The sequence below is a fragment of the Cydia pomonella genome, chromosome 28 (assembly GCF_033807575.1).
Source record: "Cydia pomonella isolate Wapato2018A chromosome 28, ilCydPomo1, whole genome shotgun sequence".
In the NCBI taxonomy this organism is placed as follows: domain Eukaryota; kingdom Metazoa; phylum Arthropoda; class Insecta; order Lepidoptera; family Tortricidae; genus Cydia; species Cydia pomonella.
The window spans coordinates 5201825-5224261 of NC_084730.1; the positions used below are offsets into that span (position 1 = coordinate 5201825).

At 37.8% G+C, this 22437-nt stretch overlaps 1 protein-coding gene across 1 annotated transcript; it reads right to left on the minus strand.

Moving 5' to 3' along the window:
* Positions 1 to 564: 564 nt before the first annotated feature.
* Positions 565 to 18111, minus strand: LOC133532994 (uncharacterized). The gene is made up of 6 exons (XM_061871898.1): positions 17397 to 18111; positions 13868 to 14077; positions 12528 to 12656; positions 10641 to 10961; positions 7126 to 7280; positions 565 to 2886 (listed from the first exon to the last, which is right to left on the minus strand). The coding sequence occupies exons 1-6, from the start codon at positions 17401 to 17403 to the stop codon at positions 2746 to 2748; spliced, it is 963 nt and encodes a 320-aa protein (XP_061727882.1). The 5' UTR covers positions 17404 to 18111; the 3' UTR covers positions 565 to 2745.
* Positions 18112 to 22437: the final 4326 nt, after the last annotated feature.

Consider the following 22437-nt stretch of genomic DNA (forward strand, 5'->3'; position numbering starts at 1 on the left):
TTTCTAGTGTTTATTAAACTATAAATTTATTATTTTAAATACTTATTTACCATGTAAATGTATAGTTTTGAGATATTCTATTTTAAAGTTGGAAAGTTTAAAAGACCGAGTTCTAGTGCGAAGTTATGGAGATAGGAGAAATTTTATTTAATCTCTAACATTTAACATATAATTTAGATATTATAAAATAAAGCATGTCATATCGAAATGTGAAATATAAATAAAATATTTATTACGGCTTAAAATTGACAAGTTCTCGGCTAACTTATTGCCCTTGCACGTCTATAATGTAGGGATAGAAAAAAAAACGTACCAGAGGTAAAATGACAAGACAAGACAAGACGGTGCCTAACCTGGCCAAGTACATGCTTGCTCCGGACTACCGGCATACCAGGGGACACAATTTGTGGTGCGAAAATCCCTAAAGTACCGGGATTTTAATTTTGAAATCCCAGTTCTTTGCTTGCCTCTAAATCCTGGGAATTCCCGGTACTTTCACCCGGAAGCAAACCCTATTACATACATTGCAAGTTAAATAAAAGCTTGTAAAAAATAGACCTTCAAAACATTTGAAACATTTTATTAAAAAATATTAATTTTCGTTACCTGGCTAACATGTAGCATAATATTTCTATATAAAAAAGTACCTTTTTATATAGGTTCCTTTTTTTTCACTGTTCGTGAATTGCGTGAATAGTTGGGCACCATATCTTTACTAATGAGATACATTAGGTATTACGAGTACTAATCACATATTTACTAATAACATCACCGCAGAAGTACAAATACAAATACAAATGTTTATTTCTTAGAATATGGTACAAAGATGGTCAATTCATAATAAGCGCGTCATATTCTGCCTCTATCGGCGTAGAAATATTATAAATTAGGTTGCTATACTTATATAAAATTATTGCTAACATGCATAACTATATATTATAATATTTACAGATCCAGTATTTATAACTCTTATAATTACCTACCTAAGTATTGGCACAATACAGGCACAATACAGCAATAACAAGTGTTAGTAAGTAGGTGGTATGTACAGTTTGACTGTATTAGGATCCGCAGTCTCTAGTTAAATCTAGTGTTCGACCGAAGTTTCGATTGCGTTTCGGTTTTGGAAGGTTTCGGCATAAAAATCATTTCGGTTTCGGCTAAAACTAGAACAAAACCGAACCTTCGGTTTTGGTTTCGGCAAAAATCTGGTTTCCGTCGAACACTATGGAAACTTAAGCGTCGGAGTTGGGGCGTTCGCTAGTAGGCGCGGTTGCGTGAGGCGGGTGAGCAAGTTAACGAAATAGTACATTACTATAGAGGACGGGAAACGAACGGTTGCAGGCGAAGTAGATATAGACGGCCGAACGTAGCGAGGACGGTAGGGATACGCGGCCGACATCCCCGTTTCTCGTCGACATTTGTATAGTGCTTTTCTCAAACTTGCAATGAAATAATAATAATAAAATAGGATGATGATGATGATGATGATTGTTTCATGTCCTAATGTGATGAGTTATTCAGTGCGTCTGGTTTCAATAGGGAACGAAAATTTGATTATTTTTGCGCTACGACGCTCGGTTTAGGAGATACAGCCCTATAAATATTTTTGCATCACTGAAAAAAAACTTTATATAGCTGTATCTCCTAAACCGTGCGTTGTAGCGCAAAAATAATCAAATTTTCGTTCTCCTTTGAAACCCCGAAATAATATTTAACATACACAAAAAAGAAAAAAATAACCAAAAAAGCCAAAAAAAAGCATATTGGCAGAATTTTGCTTGGTTGAATGCCAAGACGTGCCATAATTTGACGTTTAATAACAAAAGAAGGTTGCCTTACAGGCCTAGGTGTGTAAAGCCTGACCAGTAATATATGATCACGCGCCATATTGCGGAATTTCATTGGAACTAATTTTTTCATACTATACTGAACTGTCATCCTATACATGAGAATAACAGCGCCCTCTTGACAATGATCATATATTTCTGGTCGGGCTTTAAGACTGTATGAAATTCCTTAACATATCATCTTCACTCATCGCACCTGATATGTGGTATTTCCAGACCTAATTTGAAGTAAGTCATGTCAACATTTCATTACAAGTTTGAGAAATATAGTATTAAACGACGATAACTAGCGCGGACGATTTTCTATACAATGGCACCCGCGTGCGTTCGCCTGTTCCGAGTACCCACGCCAGGCCTACCGCGTTAACCGAAATTCGCAAATTGCGGGGATCTTTCTCTTTTACTCTCACTAAGACGTAATTAGAGTGACAGAGAAAAATGCCCGCAATTGACGAATTACGATTTTCCCGGTAGCCGCCCAGGCCTACCGCGATAACCGAAATTCGCAAATTGCGGGGATCTTTCTCTTTTACTCTCACTAAGACGTAATTAGAGTGACAGAGAAAAATGCCCGCAATTGACGAATTACGATTTTCCCGGTAGCCGCCCAGGCCTACCGCGATAACCGAAATTCGCACATTGCGGGGATCTTTCTCTCTTACTCTCACTAAGACGTAATTAGAGTGACAGAGAAAAATGCCCGCAATTGACCAACTTCGATCTTCGCGGTTATACCCTCGGGGGCCTACCGCGAAAACCGAAATTCGCAAATTGCGGGGATCTTTCTCTCTTACTCTCACTAAGACGTAATTAGAGTGACAGAGAAAAATGCCCGCAATTGACAAACTTCGATCTTCGCGGTGCCCCAGCTACCGGACCCCCTTAGGTGCGGAGTCTATGTTCTTTGCTGATTTAAGTCCGGCTTGTAAACGCCGATGATCTGCGCGTAGGGTGACTGGTCTTGGGCTAGGGACGAGGCGTATTCGGACGTCGGGTTCTTGAGATCCAGCGTTACGTAGTTTACTTTGGGCGTAGCCTGGAAGAATTTAAGCGAAAATTAAAATCATAAATATAATAGGGATAACCCCATATTCCTGAGTCATTGGTGCTTTCTATGTATAGAAGTATGTATGTATTTATCTATTGTATATATATGTTCGTATTTCGCCTAGTACCCATGTACAAGCATTAATTTTTTTTTATTATCACAGCGTACTCACAATGGTCTTAAGTGGCACTTAAGTCCTTTATGCCAATTTCCACGATTTTGAAGAATTTCCAAAAAAAACGAAACGATAGAAAAAACTAACTACTGAACCTGCTCACAAAATTTAACGAGAATTGGTTGAGAATTGCGACCTGTAGAAGAGAACATTTAAACATACGAAAGCAGTTTGCCTGAGTCAAAATGGAGACCTTCGCTAACACATTGATCAATAATACCGTCATCTGGTAGCTCTATCCAGAACACAAGCCTAAGGCAGTGTCTTACGTGAGCGAATAACTCGCGAACGCGAAGCGGCGAGGCGCGGCGCGGCGCGGGTGAATTCAATCCTTTGATACCTATATGGAAGTGTCCTACGTGGGCGATCTCCGAATGCCGTTGGGCCGCCGCGCCGCGCCGCGTCGCGTCGCGTCGCGTCGCGTCGCGTCGCATTCGCGACTCATCGCTCACGTATGTTGCTGTGTTATGAAACTATTTGTGAATAGATGAGCTGGGTCTAGGTCGGATTTGTGTAAGATTATCTCGTGATGTTTATTATATCCATTGTAGATAATTACAAAAAGGCCGCCTCCAAGCCTGAGTCTGGTGTGTGGTTGCACGCCTTGCCACCCCTCATCTAGGCACACTGCTGCTCAATGATTCCCTAAGGATCGCAGTGGCCTTAAGGTTGGGGTGCAAAGTGTGCAACGCGCACCGCTGCATTTGCGGAGTGATGGTGGAGTAGAACGGCCACCATGGGCTCAGCTGCTAGAGATGCGCCGGTCGTTTCACCAGGCACCATTCTCTATTAAACGAAATCGTTCGTCGAGCGATGCTCTCGGTAGGTGTTCCGAGCCTCATGGAACCACCAGGGCTGTCTCGAACAGACGGCAAACGACCCGACGGGCTGACGCTGGTTCCCTAGCAGACTTTTACAAGGCCAATTTCCTTGTCCTTGTCCCGATGAAAAAAAAATCGTTTTAACGAGAACAAAATATTTTTTCCAGCTGTTTTAGTTTAATTACATTATTAGAACTATAAATATTCAATTACGATATTAAAATTAGCAATTTGATCCGATTTTAGTAAAATTTGTACGGTAACGTAGCAGAAAAAAAATTACTCCCATACAAAAGTGACAATCGTAGTTGGTTTTTACTTTTTAGTTTTAATTGAATTAAATTAACATAATATTATTATCTAATAAATACACTAAGTATTTATAAACACAACATAATACATATAAAACTTAAAATCTAAATCTAAAAATAAATAAAACTAATCTTAAAATAAATAATTAAAAACTATCCCCCTGCGGCATGGTGCCGTAGATGCTGGCAGCATTTCCTCGTTGTATCGCAATACTTATTCTCTGTGCGAGGAAGCTGCCAGCTCTACGATCACCGGTAGCGTCTGCTATTTTTTTGGATATTTCCTTGAACAGTGTAGATGCATTCGGACCCCACGGGCCAAGGGTCTCGACGCCAAAAGGTACGAAATCGTATTCGGGGCCGAGACCCCTATATTTGATCTTTTTTAATTTTTCGGCCGCCTCTGCCGCCGCGCCGGCTTTTGCAGTTGTGCCGTGGAGATGAGACGGGGCTAGGGTGTCTACACATGTGGCGTCCCACACCAGCACCCGTCCCATCTTCCACGGAATTAGTGACATTCCGTCCGGTCTCTTACCATCGTCTCTTACAATACCAGCTGGCTCAAGAAGAGCTGGCACGTTCACGCTGGCAAGAGACCGGCGGAGAATATCGTTAAGTGCGGCGTGTCTAGAGAAGCGGCCGGCGCTCCTTTGGCAGGAGAGCCCGTGGTGTCCGAGGGCGTCGACATCAGTGCCGCAGGGGCACCTATGTGGAGCACAGACCCGGACGCCGAGTCGCAGGCAGGTTGCAACGCGCAGAGTGTGCGGTTCCAAAAATGTGCCTGTGTGTACCGAAGGAAACGCGTGCAGCCAGGCGCCGGATTCCTTCGTACCCGCTGCTAAGAGTCTGGCGCGTGAGGAACCTATGCTGCGACTTAAGAGAGAGTCATAGATAATTTTACAATGGATGTCATCCCAGGTCCTTTGGGAATTTAGATTTTCGGGAAAATCCTTACCCGGGCAGGCGATGGACCAGGCGTTTTTAGCCTCGGTTAAGCCAGCAATCTCATAGTTTGGAGGACAGGCCTTTAGGATTTTTGTTGATTTTTTAGGCCTACAAAAGTTGTGTATCCCAAACGATAGGTATCGTCACAAACAATAATTTCTAAGTTTAAACATAGGGTGACCTATTTTCATTACAACATTAAAAGAATCCTAAGTATACCAAAGTGAGATAGGTTTTGCAAATTTTTCGAGAATTTTTTAAATTCTTGTCCCTAAGTTAGCGTTAAATTTCAATTCTCCTGCGTTACTATAGAACTTTGCAATTTTTTTAAAGAGATTGGGTTGGTGCGGGTTCATGCGCCGGTGAAATATGCCTACGTTTTTGAAAACCCGCGTTGTTAAGGTGAAACCTTTGGCGGGGGACGACAGTCTGCGACGAGCAGTGACTTGTGCGTGACTTTATTGCTGCTCCCCTACGTTAGTTGGGAGAATCAACTTTTTAGCGTCACTCGTTGCCATGGTTACGATTAGTTGTCCAGGGGACAAAACCACCCAACTATAGTCCAAAGCTCCCAACTATGGTCCACAAATAAACTCAATTTTTCTCGTTCAGGTGTGTATTCTACTATATTTTTGTAGTTCTAAGGCAAAGTATGTTTATAAATAGAAGGTAAAACTAGGAGTAAACCAAAAGGAACATTGGTATAGATACTTAATTTCCTTTCGAACTTGTGGACCATAGTTGCAGTATTGGACTATAGTTGTGTAGTTTTACGGTACTTAAATGTATCAAACTTGCGTTTTTGTGGTCGTTATAACCAATGTCCATAATGGGCCCCCTACTAAGCATGTTAATAGAACGGCATACAACGTCTCTTCAAACAAACTGTGCCACTGTTGTCCCTTGGACAACGGGACAGGATAACAAAACAAAAAAAGTTGATTCACCCAGTTACGCTACGTGCTTAGGTAAGTTTTATCGTTTTATTTGAAAACTATTGAAATGTTGTGTGTTTAGTGTCTAATATTAGTGCGATATATATGCAAATATAGTTGTATTAATAACTAACGTGATAATTTGCTATGAAGTTAAAATTTCCCCCTTCGTTACCGTTAACGCTGGGGAAATTATCTCTTGCGTTATCATCGAAGTTATTTTACCTATCACTTTTAAAATAATATTAATAGAAAGTGCATTTTAAACGTGGGGTTTAATAGTAATATTGCCAATAAGTATCGAATAAAAATTGGTCATGAAGTAAAGGATTTTATGACTAGTTTGCAATAATCTTACCCCACTAGTTATTTCTTTTCCCTTATTGTTTTACCATATTGCCTAAAAATTAGTTTGAATTAGTAATAAAAGATTTATTGATTAATAAAAAGTTTGGTTTCATTTAATGTATAAGTTGAGCTCTGCTCTAGATCTGGAATGACATCCGCTGTGCTACCACACAAACTGAGATGACATTCACAATGCCCATACCTCTCTTTTGGACGTAGTTTAAGGACGTACTCGGGTCCATAATTATGAGGTCAGTCTAGACGCTTTTTTATTTCTTTAGTATAAATTTCATTTTGACACTTGGAGAGGCTTTACACCTCCAAATCTTATTAGTATTAGTACTCTCAACTCTGACATGGGGACCTTTTACATCTCCGGATGTAATGTATTATTAACCGTAGAGACTATATATCTCTGTTGTATTGTAGTAATTATTTAATTTAAGATTATTATAATGTAATGTATAACCAGGTATTGGCTGTTGTATTTATAAATGTTGCTGTGTTTTTCATGTCACTACTTAAATGATGTTACTATAAATGTTGTATTGACTTGTAAAAGAGCCCTTGGGCCTACTTGCAGAATAAATGTTTGAATTTTGATTCTAACCCGAGACCCCTCTCCTTCGTAAGGCTAGGAGGCCGAATCATAAGCACTCGACATTGATAATTTTTGCCAAAATGAAACGTACATAAACGCATTCATCGTCCTTCTCTGCTGGTCTTGTCGTGCGCCCCCGTCGACAAATAAACCACACTGTCGCCGCGACAAGCAACACCGCGACGACAAAGATCGGGATCGCGTAGACTAAAGGAGATACTGCTTGTCCGTGATTGAACTTGAGACCTGTAAGACAGAGTAAGTATGATGAAAAGTAAGATAAAGGTCACCTAGGTACGCAGTAGAAACACATAATTTTGTTGCGCTCTCATTTTGAAGTAGCCCGCCATTCTGACTGACGTGACGGACCTTTTTTGTTAATTATTTCAGGGAGAGGTACAGTGGTTTATATTAAAGGTATACTGAGGTACACAGAAGGTACGATATATTTATAAATATTTCGTTAAAATTCGCTGAGGTCCACCCGCCGTCCTGATGCTCATTTTGAAATAATAGGAACAAAATTAACATTTATTTATTTAAACTGTTGCAAATAACTTATCGTACAAAAGGCGGAATTAATGCCAAAAGGCATTCTCTATCAGTCAATCTTAAGGTAAAGCAGAGAGATTGTGAATATTCAAGTAATATAATAAATATATGCGTCAGTACCCATAGGTACCCATAAGTCACTGACAGTGTCAAAACTGACATAAACGCTATCGAGAACGTAATTTACTTTCTATGCATCTCGCGCGTACTCGCATATAAGTGCGAGCGAGATGTATAGAAAGTTGCAGTTTTAGTTGTAGCATTAGTATGGCTACCACCAGTGCCGAATATTAATATTAGTTATTGTTGCTATGAATGTAATTAATATCTATGATAATTGTCAAGAGGGCGCTCTTATTCTCATGTATAAATATAAGGTGACAATTCAGTTAAGTACATAGAGAAATAAGAAGTAATAGAGTGCTCACTCCATAGATCAGAAGGCCTACCGCGAACCACGTTCGACGTGTTGCCTCCCTGTCACACTTACGCACGAATTTACAAGTGCGACAGAGAGGCAACACGTCGAACGTGGTTCGCGGTAGGCCCTCAGTTTTGGTACCAAAATGTTTATTATTTTCGCAGTCGACATCTAGCATCGAGTAGCGGAACTCTCAGTACTGGCCGCGTAGCCAACGTGCAAATCACTTGCGCTCCGTAGCGATCGAAACGCAACTGTCACTGTCGCACTAATATGGAAGAGTGATAGAGAGACACAAGGCGTTTCGTTGTCGAAGCGATAGCGATTGACACCTTGGCTAGGCCGGCTGCTAATCGATAAATCGATAATAGATATCGCGGCAAACAAAAAGTCTAATGCTCAACGATTTTCAGCTAATATTATAAGTTATAACCAGAGTAGGCGTAGGAGTTGAAAATAGAGTTCCGGTTACTCTGGTTATAATATTAGCGGAAAATCGTTGAGCATTAGACTTTTTGTTTGCCGCGATTTAGCATTTTGGTAACAAAACTGATGTATGGAGTGAGCACTCTATTACTTCTTTTTTCTCTATGGTTAAGTATGAAAAATTTAGTTCCTTAAATTCCGTAATATGGCGCGTGATCATATATTACTGAGACGTGTTGCCTCCCTATCACACTTACGTACAAATTTACAAGTGCGACAGAGAAGTAACACGTCGAACGTGGTTCGCGGTAGGCCCTCTGGTCAGGCAGTCAGGCTGTACAATTTAAATAGAGCTTGTAGAAATGTTATATATGTAACTGTTACCGTAAAAACCCGTTTTGAGTGAAAACGCATTACCCCCAAATAAAACTGGTTTTATATCAACGGTGAACACTAGTTTTCACTGGATTGTTTCAGTCAGAACGCTCAGCGCTAACAGCTCAGCGATGATAAGGAATGCCCGGCCGGACTGTGTACCTACACTACACCTAGGGTAACAGCACCAGTGGCCAGCCAGGGACCAGTAGTCAGCCTTTTAAGTCGTTTATTGGTCATAAATATCTGGTATATTCGATTAAACAAATCGCGTGTAGTCAAATAGGAGCTCCGATTCCTTATTCGTTAATACGTAACGCGGCAGGTGCGGTGAGGTGTCGGGGAGAGGAAATATACGCGTTCATAAAGGTGATGTTTGTTGACGAGAGCTGGAGTGTCATGTCCGCCATATTTTTTACTGCACGTGGTGTTCTTTTAACGCGTGAGAAAAAATATGTTTTAATATAAAAAGTTACTGTTTTTTGTTAACGATGGGTTTATTGGTTAGTTTATCTATTAAATTGCGTTATATTTAAATAGAAATATCAATATTTAACTTATAAATTGAGGAGGTTGACCACTGAATACCACTTTTTTACAAAAAATCCAGTGCCCAGCCTCCCGCGGCTGACTTTCGGGTTATTAGTTATTTTTTTTATTTTCGATCCAATGCGACCGTTAGGACCGTTACATTTACATTTTCAAATTTAGTTAGGCATGTCTCAGTCAATTTAAAGTAAAACCCAGTAGTCAGCCGCATTTGAAATAACGTTTTAATGCGGCTGACCACTGGGTTTCACGAATCAAGTACTCAGCCATTATCTTCCTTGGTACGTCGCTGCCAAATATTATGAACTTTAACTCATTTAAATAAGGTTCAAAAGTGTATACATACTTTTGTTGAGAAATATTCCAATATCTAACGGACCTCTGCACGGGTTTCACCAGCATTTAAACCGATTTTAAAAATAATGAATTATATTCAATAAACAGATTCATTAATAAAAAATAAGAAGATAAATACAGTGTTTATTTGTTTGCAAGAATAATTTTAAGCACCTATGGCCTACAAATTTCGTGGCATGAGAATTGTACTTATAAGAGTATAGGTACCTAGACCTACTTATACTCTAGCTTCCTACCTAGGAATGATAAATATTATAATATCGTTAACTTTAATACATATAATAGTGTTTTTTTATTTCATTGTTATTAATAGTTTATAAAGGCTGAGTACTGGGTACACAAAGGCTGCTTACTGGATTTTAGAGGCTGACTACTGGAGAAAAGTGCCATTTTTTGTTTAATCTTAATTATAGATATTATAAAGAGGATTGTTATTTTCTGACATACTTTATTTCAAAACTATAATAAACACTTGATCTAACCATGCCATGCGTTTATTTATCCGACTAATCCTGTAGAAACGTCGAGAGTACAAACTTTAAAAATGCGTTATAAGGCTGACTACTGGTGCCTTTACCCTACTTGTGTATGAGCTATTTAGTTATACCCGCCGATGTATTTCTTGTACTTAACTCATTCGTAATTTTTATATAATGTATATATTTATTTATCCTATGTATCACAACAATTTGTACTGTAAAAAGTATCCACGAATGGAGTGTCGATACAAACCCGACAGGGTTTCACGGCACTTTTCTGTTTAGTTCAATGTAGGATATTTTATACAATAAATTAAAAAAAAACTTGTTTTCGCCAACTTCTTTGGTGAAAACACTGAAAACTAGTTTTCACAACGCGTTTAAAACTATTAAAGTGATCTATATATTTGGACAAGCAATAATTTCTTTAGGATATTAGTTTTATACCTTCTGACATATTATTTTCTCCATTCCCATCGCCTCCCGACTCTTCACTCTCCTCACTACTATCCTCGTCCGTTGAAATATCTTCTTCCTCATTAGCTTTAATTTCCTTATGGAGTAATGTGATCATATTAGACCTTGCCAGCTCATTATACCCCTCTATATAGAAAGTACCATTAGGGTGTGTATATTTGAACTCAAAATCCTGTGCACAAAACAGTTTCTTCCGGTGGTATGTCTCATTTAACTCTAATGGCAGAATATTTATAAACGATGCGTTGTCCCATACTTGCGTCTCTAAATGTTTTGGCTTGGAGTTTGTCTCTGAAAAGCAATTAAAGTTTTAAAAAAAATGTATCAGTTTGTCGGGTAAGGGCATTTGTGGACATTCCTTTTTTTATACTACGTCGGTGGAAAACAAGCATACAGCCCGCCTGATGGTAAGCAGTCTCCCGTAGCCTGCATCTACCTACTTCCTTTCTAGACATTCGATTTTGAACCGCAATTCTTATAGTAGAACGCGTTTTTTTAAAGTATGTTGCCGCTACGGGCTAAAGGGTTAATACAAGTAGGTACCTGTTGCGTTTTTCACTTCAAATGCGAGGAAAATATACAAAAATTTAAAATCCCACCGAAAACATTTTCATGTGAAATGTTGACAAGACGAAACCCTAAGGCTCGCACTGTCAAAAAGTTATCAGATCTCTAGAGCCAAGCTTCTAACTCTACAAGCCCTAACTAAAGTAAGGTTGTCTGGAAGAGATCGCTTTTTAGCGATAAGACCGCCTGTTGTCTGCCTGTAAATTTAAGTAATTGTTTATTTTTCTTGTATATTTTTACTGAGGTGTGCCAATAAAGAGTATTCTATCTATCTATCTTATGTGGCTTGGCCGTTTCGCTACCGTTACGCTTCGGCCAAGCCACATACTGACAGTATTTGGAATATAAATTGCCATAGGTAAATTTGAACATAGATACATGATACATATATTTCTATGAATATTTTAATTAAAAAATATGCAATCTGAATGACAATAATTGCGAGATTATTTATTATATGAAATAAAAAATATTATATGGAATTTTAAAAGACGATGAAAAACTGGTGCAAGTTTCTAAGATTCGTAACAAGTACGCAATTGAAACTTTTTACGTTTAATAAGTCTATTATTGACATCATATACCGAGAATTTTGTTTATCTGATATAATCCAACCAAACCCAAGTTATGAGGGTTCAAAAAACGACGAAGCACTTCGAGAAAAGGTGTAAGGAAAAGGCGCTTCGCTTGGCTCGTCTTGGCCAGATTGTTAAGGTTATTTTACCGTATTTTAAATTCAAGACTAAATGAGTGTTTGGGCCCGCGTACGGCTGCGTAGGGAGGGGAGCGTGCAAGCAGCACCAGTGGCAGTTTGTATGGCATATTTTGGACTTTATACTAAGTCAATAAGGGTTGTAAATGATGGTTTTATTTATTTAAACTTTATTGCACAAAATATATATAACGATGTACAAATGGCGGACTTAATGCCAAATGGCATTCTCTACCAGTCAACAATAGGGCCAAACAGAGACTTACAATTGGTGCAGAGAGAGAAAAAAATGTCAATGAATTAAAAAGAAAAGCAAACTAATATACTTATAAACTACATATATATCACATAAATACAAACATACGCACCCACTATAAATATAAAACACACATACATACATATACATACACATACTATAAATATAATGTTGATGAATATTATTTGAAATATTGTTTTAGGATATGCTTACGTAACATCCGCTTTCCTTTTACTTTATGCACTAGAACATAAATAGCAACTTTATGCTGCTTACGAGCATGAGACGTGAAAAAAATATGGCTAAGACAAAGCAATCTCACCTTGAATGTACCAAGTCAGTTTCCTTCCATCAACGGGCTTGGTTCCGTTGCAGATGAATGTAGTTATGTTGCTGTCCACTTCAAAGATATAGGAGCTGATGTTCGGCATGACGGTAACAATGGGAGTTTCTATAAGAAAAACATGTTGAATTGGTATTTCACTCTAAACAGAGACATCGCAATACATACACATACATTACACATTAATAACCCTTAAGGGCCAATTAAATACATACTTCCCGATATCGGACCCGATGTCCGTCCCGATGTCGGGCCTGATAATCCATTTCCGCTTCACGGAATATCAGGGCATCGTTAACAATATTTAAAAGTATCAAACATTGAACATTTTTTACAATTAGAGACAGTATGTTGAATATTGTAAAAGAAGTGCTGATATTTGGTAAAACTGAAAAATAATCTTACTCGGGCCTGACATCAGGCCTAATTTAGTGTAGATGTAATTGGCCCTATAAACAAAAAAATACATAAAAAAATAAAACATAGCCACAACCGAATACAGAACCTCCTCCTTCTATTAAATTGAAGTCGATTAAATAAATAAATATTAAGTATAAGACATTCTTACACAGATTGACTGACTCTCACAGTAAGCTCAAACTGCTTGTGTTCTGGGTACTCAGAGGACGATATATATAATATATAATTATTTAAATACATAGAAACGAACGCGAGTGAACGATGAGATGAGGGGTGACTGAAAGATATGGAAGAAAAAGACATGCTGCGCCAACCCCAAATGAATGGGATAAGGGCAAGCGAATGATGACTTAAATACATAAAAAACACCCAAGATTCAGGAACAAATATAACATAAGTTTATCACACATATAAATGCCCATACCGGGATTCGAACCCAGGACCATCGGCTTAACAGGCAGGCCGAGACGGCGGCCCCGATATCGGGGCAAAGCATTGTTTTCCGTTTCACGAAATATTAGCATATCGTTTACAATATTTCTTGATGTAAAAGAATAGTTCAACTGCAAAAATATCAAATATAACATTTTTGGCGATTCAAGGAAATATATTTTTTACATGTCAAATATTGTTATTAACAATGTTCTTATATTTCGTGAAACGGAAAACCATCTTGCTCGGGCGCGACGTCGGTGCTGACGTCAGCCACACGATTGTAAAAGCCATACTGCGGATCACGCGCCATATTGTGGAATTTCATTGGAACTAAATTTTTCATACTAAACTTAACTGTCACCCTATGCATGAAAACAGCGCCCTCTTGACAATTATCATATATTTCTGGTCGGGCTTAAGGTTCGACGGCAGGATAAGTGTAATAAGCCCTTTAGCAAGCTTACCAAGAGTGCTGTATGTTTTAAATCCGATTAAATGATTCTCGCTTTCTTGTCTCGTCGCATTTCCCATATCCGGCCAAGTATCTTTTGTGCAATATATCCGTGTACCATAGTCTCGTTTCTGAAGGGTCATACTCATGGTAAGACTGAGCGTAGTACTGAGACTCATATGTTGAACCTTACGCAATAATATATGGTCAGAAGTGTCTGAACCTGAAATGCAAATCACAGTTATCATTTCTTATTTATATTAAAGTTGATTTGAACATTTTTTTATACTTGACCATAGAGAAATAAGAAGTAATAGAGTGCTCACTCCATACATAAGTTTTGGTACCAAAATGCTTATTGTTTTCGCAGTCGACATCTAGCATCGAGTAGCGGAACTCTTAGTACTGCTACTCGACAATAGATATCGCGGCAGACAAAATGTTTAATACTCAACGATTTTGCGCTAATATTATAACCAGAGTAAGCGTAGGAGTGGAAAAGAGAGTTCCGGTTACTCTAGTTATAATATTAGCGGAAAATCGTTTAACATTAGACTTTTTGTTCGCCGCGATATCTATTGTCGAGTAGCAGTACTGAGAGTTCCGCTACTCGATGCTAGATGTCGACTGCGAAAATAAAAATAATAAGCATTTTGGTACCAAAAGTGATGTATGGACTTATGGAGTGAGCACTCTATTACTTCTTATTTCTCAGTGACTTGACACAGGCAAGAGGAATGAGCAAACTTTTCTGACGAGTGACACAAAAAAAATCACCATACCTATGTATGGAAAACACTACCGTAATCCTATTAATTATTAATATCTATCATCTCTTGAAGATAGAATGCTGCTTTGCTCACTGATTTCTAAAAATAAAAAACCTTTATGCGTGATGTGATAATTTTTCACCACACCAACTCGCATACCTTATATCCTTTAATGAATTTTTATCCTTTAAAACTGATGAGTACGTTGTATTTTATCCGCAAGCGTGGCAAAGTAATTTGATGCTAGTTTTGGACTAGCTTCCTCATGTTGGCTGGTAGAATTTACTTTTAAGTGATATATTAAAAAATAAATAAAAATAAAATAAAATATTAATAGTGATATATTAATTTTTTAAGGAATTAAGTCCGCCATTTGTAATAAAGATTAAATAAATAAATAAATAAATATTCGAAGCGTTTGGGGTCGAAACGCTGGGGCCGTGGGGGCTAAGCGCGCGTCGGCTCTACAAGGACCCTGCGTCGCGCCTTATATATGCCACAGGTGACCAGAGGGCTGGCCAGTATTTTGCTCAAAGGATAAGCATTGCCATCCAAAATGGCAATGCGGCCAGTTTCTGGGCACACTGCCCATTGGCAGCAACTTGGGAGACGTGACGTTTTTTAGGGTTCCGTAGTCAACTAGAATCCCTTATAGTTTCGCCATGTCCGTCTGTCTGTCTGTCTGTCTGTCCGAGGCTTTGCTCCGTGGTCGTTAGTTCTAGAAAGCTGAATTTCGGCATGGATATAATTATAAATCAATAAAGCCGACAAAGTCGTGCAATAAAATATAAAAAAAAATTTTTATGATGGTACAGTCAGCATCAAAAGTAGCGGATCAAACAAGGTGTCAAAAGTATCTACCATTCTTGAACAGCTTAACAAAATGTTATGGTCCTATATGTAGAACAATTAAGACGGTAAAAGATATACTTGTGAACATACATTTTAGAGATTTATCTATATTTGGAAAAGTTATCCGGAATATCAGATACTTTTGGTGCGTTGTTTCATCCGCTACTATTGATGCTGACTGTACCTCCCCTACACGTAAAGTGGGGGTGATTTTTTTTTTGCTTCAACCCTACAGTGTGGGGTATCGTTGGAAAGGTCTTTCAAAACTAATAGGGGTCTTCAACAAACATTTTTTGGAAAGTGAATATATTCGGAGATAATCGCTCCGAAAGAAAAAAAAATGTGTAGCCCCCCCCCACCCTTCTAACTTTTGAACTATAGGTCCAAAAAATATAAAAAAAATCGTGGAAGTAAGACATTAAATGAAAACTATAGCGGACATGAGCATTTTAGGTGTTTTTGAGTTATCGCAAAAAGTTTCCCCTTTATAGTAAAAAGACTTTAATTAGGTACTGATTATGCAAATTTGCCTATATGTTTAACTCGCGTGAAAGGTACCGTTTCATCCCTTGGTTAACAATTTATTATACTTTAAGCTCCAGTTTAGCTTATTGTGACGGAAGAGTAACTACGGAACCCTACACTGAGCGTGGCCCGACATGCTCTTGGCCGGTTTTTATTTACTTAAAGTTTATTTGTAGTCTTTAGTATTATTATTAAGTTTATTTATAGTTTACTGTTAATATTTTGAATGATAATTTAATGGCGTTCATTTGGTTTTGATTTCTAATATTTTACAGCTAGTATTTTTCTCGAGTTGATGTGGTGAATAATTGTGTTTCACTCGGTAGCAAAGTTTGCTTAACCCTCGTGTCTTGAAACCCTCGCAACGCTCAAGATTTTACTTAATGAACTTTTTGTTACGCTCGTGGTCCAATTTCGGAATCTTTCCTTGCTTGGGTGTCAATAGCACGAAAGGTTAAACAACAACTTTGCACCTTTATAAAACAAATAATTATTCGTAGGATGCCTGGACTAAACACGGTCACATAGGCAAAGAAGGCTATAAAGGATACTTTTCTTAAGAGGCCGTTATCGATTTTAGTCGCAAAAATGTCAAATTGATAGATTTAGCGCATGAAATTGTACTCCTTTTGTTAACTATTAAAAATAACAAGTACTGGTTTCTATTAGAACGTCTTGTTATCTTTCATTATAATAAATCTTTTTTTTTTAAACAGACTTACTTAATTAGTAAAGATTTTTTTTTCTGATGGACGTTTAGGTAGACGCGCGTAAAGCAGTGATTTTGTCGATCTTATTTGTAAATTTCGTAAAGTTTGGACTGTTAAAAATGGTAATTTTGTATTACACATATCCTGTACATCAACTTTAATAAACTACATTTTTGATATTATAAATCTGAAGTGGTGTAAATGAAAGTTAGACGAAATTAATTTTCTCCAGAAATTACTTCAAAACAAGTGACAATTTCTCTGTAAATTGACTTAATTTTAACGTAATTTTAATACTTAAACAATCTTCAACATTTGCTGAAACTGTTCTTATACATTATTTTGTATAATTTACTACCATAATTTTTTGATGCATTTTTAAAAACTATCCCTTCTCGTTACCTATTACCAGGGACCCTCGCTTGCGACCTCATTATTAAAAGGCAAGATGAAAAAACGTGCAAATAGAAACCAATACTTGTTATTTACATATTACGTAACAAAAGGTGTACAATTTCAACGACTAAATCTATCAATTTAAAATTTTTGCTCTAAAATCGTTACCGGCCGGGCTCTTAAACAACAAATTAAGGTCAAATCTCAATCAAACATATATTTTGAGATGTAGCCGTATTGCATTATGAACTGTACTGTGTTATTGAACAGTAGTAGCCAGTAATATTACCTTTCATTTGGTACCAAGACACGATATCTCCTGTATGTACATTTGTTATGCAAGTATAGGTAAGCGTACCAGATAAAAAAGAATCTTGATGCAGCTTGATTTCTGCGACTTCCTCTGCTACAATATAAACAAGAAAACATTTTTAGGTATTATATTAGGGAGTAGATGTCTCGGGAGAATCAACTTTTTAGCGTCACTCGTTGCCATGGTTACGATAAGTTGTCCAGGGGACAAAAGTTCATTGAAATACTGATTTTATGGTACTTAAATATATCAAACTTGCGTTTTTGTGGTCGTTATAACCAATGTCCATAATGGGCCCCCTACTAAGCATGTTAATAGAACGGCATACAACGTCTCTTCAAACAAACTGTGCCACTGTTGTCCCTTGGACAACGGGACAGGATAACAAAACAAAAAAAGTTGATTCACCCTACGCTGTAATTCGTAAAAAGTGATCGTTTTTCGGGAGAGAGAGCGAATCGGCGAACAGCATTGTGAGTAGTACGTGGGCTGAAAGTTTCTGTAATGAGCCATTTAGATATCACGCCATCAAAATGTTTATTTGTTGAAAATATAACTTATTGTCTATTTTTAGATACAATTTGTTCGGTGATGATTTGTATTTTAGGAATGCTGTTTGAAAATTATATGTCAGGGATTTTTTAATGATTTTATTGAATTTTTGAAGCATCCAGGAACTTTCAGTATGACCTAAGTACATATATGCAACCTGCTACTGTATGAGAAAGGTTTCCGCTGCACCTATTTAATTAGTACTTCTAATTATAGCTTTAATTTTAGTTAAGAGTAATTTAATTGCATATCTGGCATGTAATTATCCTTGTAATGGGTTAATACCTGAATGAATAACATTTTATTTATTATGCATTTATAATACGAATATAAAATTAACATATAAAAACACTTACAAAACAATACAAAAAATATATACCTATGTATAAACACATAACACCCACGTATTTTATTATTATTATTATATATGTGATCCAACCCTCGTTAAAATAGTGAATATGATACTTACACATTACATTACAGCGAAATAATATTAACACTTGTAAACAACACAATGACAATTTAAACAGTATCTTTTTCACAATAAAACTTATTCCAGGACAACGGTGGGTACTAAATATATTCAATAACATTGTGACCTAAACAGCCAGTGAAAGTTATTTTTATCTAAAATTATACCAAATGAAATACTAATTTAAACCAAGTTAAACAGCTGTAAGATTGAAACAACGCACGGTATGTCTACTTCTATTGGTTACCAGGAAACAACGCACGGTATGTCTACTTCTATTGGTTACCAGGAAACAACGCACGGTATGTCTACTTCTATTGGTTACCAGAAAACAACGCACGGTATGTCTACTTCTATTGGTTACCAGGAAAATAATGTAAATAATGTCGATGTTTAATAGTTATACTAATAAGGAATATGGGTGTGAAGGAAAAACCATATAACCAGGGGGCCTACCGCGTACCGAGCAAACGAAAGGGTCAAAATATATTATACAAGTAGAAAGTTGAGCGGCGAGAGAGTTTCAGGCTTCATTTCATTTAATTTGATTTCATTTCACTTAGTTTATTTATAAATATAACATATTTACACGTCAAACAGTTCAATTAATCGCTTTACATTATACAGGGTGTCCCAAAAAGGACACGCCATAGCGACACTGGAGGTAGACCAGCCTGAGAGGGTTCCAACCAACCTAACATGACCCTAGTAAAAGTTGCACCGTTTTCAAGTTATTTGCAATTTAACGTTTTTCGTGAATTTTGACCGTTTTCAGCATTGTTAGGCTCAGTGTGCACTTATAAAGCCCTTAAAATAAGTTTTTTTTATGTGTACGGCACCATGAATAGTTAATTAGGATAATAAAAGAGATATTTCATCGATAACTTACGTGAAATGTAAAAAAACAAGGGCTTGATCTAAAGTTTTATTCGCAGCGAAACATCAATTTCAACTTTGACCACCTGCCGTGAAAAAAAACTACTTAAAAGGTAACAAAAAAATAACGCTATAATATTAAGCATTTTATGCAGATTCTAAAATGGTATAAAACATGCACATTTCTGCCATAAAATAATGAGTTATTATCATCTTTCGAATGCCTCATAAAGCTAAGTTGGCCTAGGGAATCTGCAATCCTTTTTGGATATGTTTCGAGCTGCCTCCAATTACGCGTACCTAATTCATCTTGGATTCTTATTGGCTTTGAGTGCAAGTTCTCAAATGGTTAAGAGAGTGAGACAACATGAAATGCACTCGCTCTATCTCGCTCTTTTTATCTCAACTTTGTCACACGGTCAACTGCTACCTGGGATTATCCTACGGATTATCTCTTTAAAAACAGAAGGAGGAGGGATAGCCACTAGTCATCCTTATCTCTAGTAAGTATTTAGGAATCCTAATCCTGATTAGTTCGTTACCGTGTGTTTCGTGCAATTGTTGTGTTATCTTTGCTGCTGTGTATTCGTGGTCCTAAACAAATCTACTTGGCTTTCATCTGGACTCTGATTTCTTTTGACTTGATATGTTTGTACTGTCTGTCTTGTACTGAAACGACAACTTGGCACCGCTCACGGACACTGATTAGTGCTTTTTGGAACCTCTCCATCACAATGGCAGATCACAACTACACCGATCGTGAGTACAGTGACATGCACATGATCTATGGAGAAACTAGGCGTGTCTCTAACAGAGGAATTGTCTCATACAACGCCAGATCAGCTGCAAGATTGTACAATCAAAGGTATGCCAATCGGCATGCCACGATTCATGAAATCATTTTAAGAGTTGTGAATGCATATCGAAATGGCAGAAGGCCAGGACAGGCTTACGCTGAAGGAAGGCCCCGGACTATTGACGACGACGTGGTTTTAAATATGGTACAAAGAGAGCCAGAAATTTCTCTAAGAAATATTGAACGTCGTATCGGCGTAAATAAATCCTCAGCGCAGAGAATTTTAAAACGTCATAAATATCATGTGTATCATATTCAACGCCTGCAAACACTTCTTCCGACGGATTACGCACCCCGCGTTGAATTTTGCCGACAAATGCTTCAAAAACTGGAAGAAAATGAAAACTTTTTTAATGAAGTGATGTGGAGCGACGAATCCACGTGTAGAAGAGATGGGTATCTCAATCTCCACAATATTCATAGCTGGCAAATTGAAAACCCACACGAAGGGAGAGAAGACCGGTCCCAACATCAATTTAAAATTAATTTGTGGACGGGAATATTTAATGGCCAAATAATAGGACCGGTCGAGTTGCCAGCTATTTTAAATGGGAGAAATTACCTGCAGTTCTTGCAAAACGATCTGCCAGTTTTACTTGAAGACACACCGCTCGCACTGAGACAGAGGATGTGGTACCAGCAAGATGGCTGCCCAGCACATTTCGCTCGCGATGTTCGCGACCATCTCTCGCAGACATTCCCAAGAAGATGGATCGGCCGATTAGGACCAGTATTATGGCCACCGCGTTCGCCGGACCTAAATCCATTGGATTTTTTTTATTGGGGATGCTTAAAAGACAAGGTCTACTCCGAGCCAATAAGATCCCAAGACGAACTACGGCGACGTGTATTTCAGGCAGCACGAGACATATCCGAAATTAACTTAAGGAAATTAACAAGAAATTTCAGAAGACGCTGCCAAGCGTGCATACGAGTCGGTGGAAAACAATTTGAGCACCTGTTGTAAAAAATAAATAAATCAATGAAACTTCAATCTGTATTACATTTTTTTCGAACCTTTCTTACTTCATGATATCCTTACTTAGTAGCAATGATATCATAACAGCTTACGTATTCCGGAATGCTTATTAGATATGGATGACACAATTGTACAAACAAAAGCTTACACTTCTGTCTTCAAAGAGATAAGCCCTACGATAATCCCAGGTAGCAGTTGACCGTGTGACAAAGTTGAGATAAAAAGAGCGAGATAGAGCGAGTGCATCTCATGTTGTCTCACTCTTTTAACCATTTGAGAACTTGCACTCAAAGCCAATAAGAATCCAAGATGAATTACGCGTCATTGGATTGCAGATTCCCTAGTCCAACTTAGCTTTATGAGGCATTCGAAAGATGATAATAACTCATTATTTTATGGCAGAAATGTGCATGTTTTATACCATTTTAGAATCTGCATAAAATGCTTAATATTATAGTTATTTTTTTGTTACCTTTTAAGTAGTTTTTTTTCACGGCAGGTGGTCAAAGTTGCAATTGATGTTTCGCTGCGAATAAAACTTTAGATCAAGCCCTTGTTTTTTTACATTTTACGTAGGTTATCGATGAAATATCTCTTTTATTATCCTAATTAACTATTTATGGTGCCGTACACATAAAAAAAACTTATTTTAAGGGCTTTATAAGTGCACACTGAGCCTAACAATGCTGAAAACGGTCAAAATTCACGAAAAACGTTAAATTGCCAATAACTTGAAAACGGTGCAACTTTTACTAGGGTCATGTTAGGTTGGTTGGAACCCTCTCAGGCTGGTCTACCTCCAGTGTCGCTATGGCGTGTCCTTTTTGGGACACCCTGTATATCACTTTATCTTAAGATAATTACATGCATTTCAGATGTTGCCGTTCGCGTTTAAGTAACCACCAGCTTCTCGATAAGTACAAATTACTCAACTTACAAAGCCGACGCCTCCTTCTGGACGCGATGGTCCTATATAACCTCTGCCATAACAAATTCGACTGTCCCAGCCTGACCGAGGCAATTTGCTACCGTTTACCGACGCGGGCTCGGCAGCGCGCTGCTCGCAAGCACCAGCTGTTTGCGGACTCGCGTTACCGCACCCATGCTGGAGAACGTGTTCCCCTATAAAGGCTGGTTAAATGTTACAATTTGTTTTTTAATGAAATTGACATTTTCAAGATGTCTGACAATGTGTATAAGAAGAATGTGATTCAGTTGTTTCAAACAAAACATTACTAAAAGTCGCCCCGGTGGACCTTGCCGTTTTTACTCGCTCCTTAAA

Bases quoted from the DNA above. Each gene is read 5' to 3' on its own strand.
- LOC133532994 (XM_061871898.1), bottom strand. The intron at 12,657-13,867 runs GTAAGCTTGCTA...TTTTTCTTATAG, and splicing joins TAAAACATACAGCACTCTTG to AAACTCCCATTGTTACCGTC. The intron at 7,281-10,640 runs GTATAAAACTAA...TCTGTCTTACAG, and splicing joins AGAAAATAATATGTCAGAAG to GTCTCAAGTTCAATCACGGA.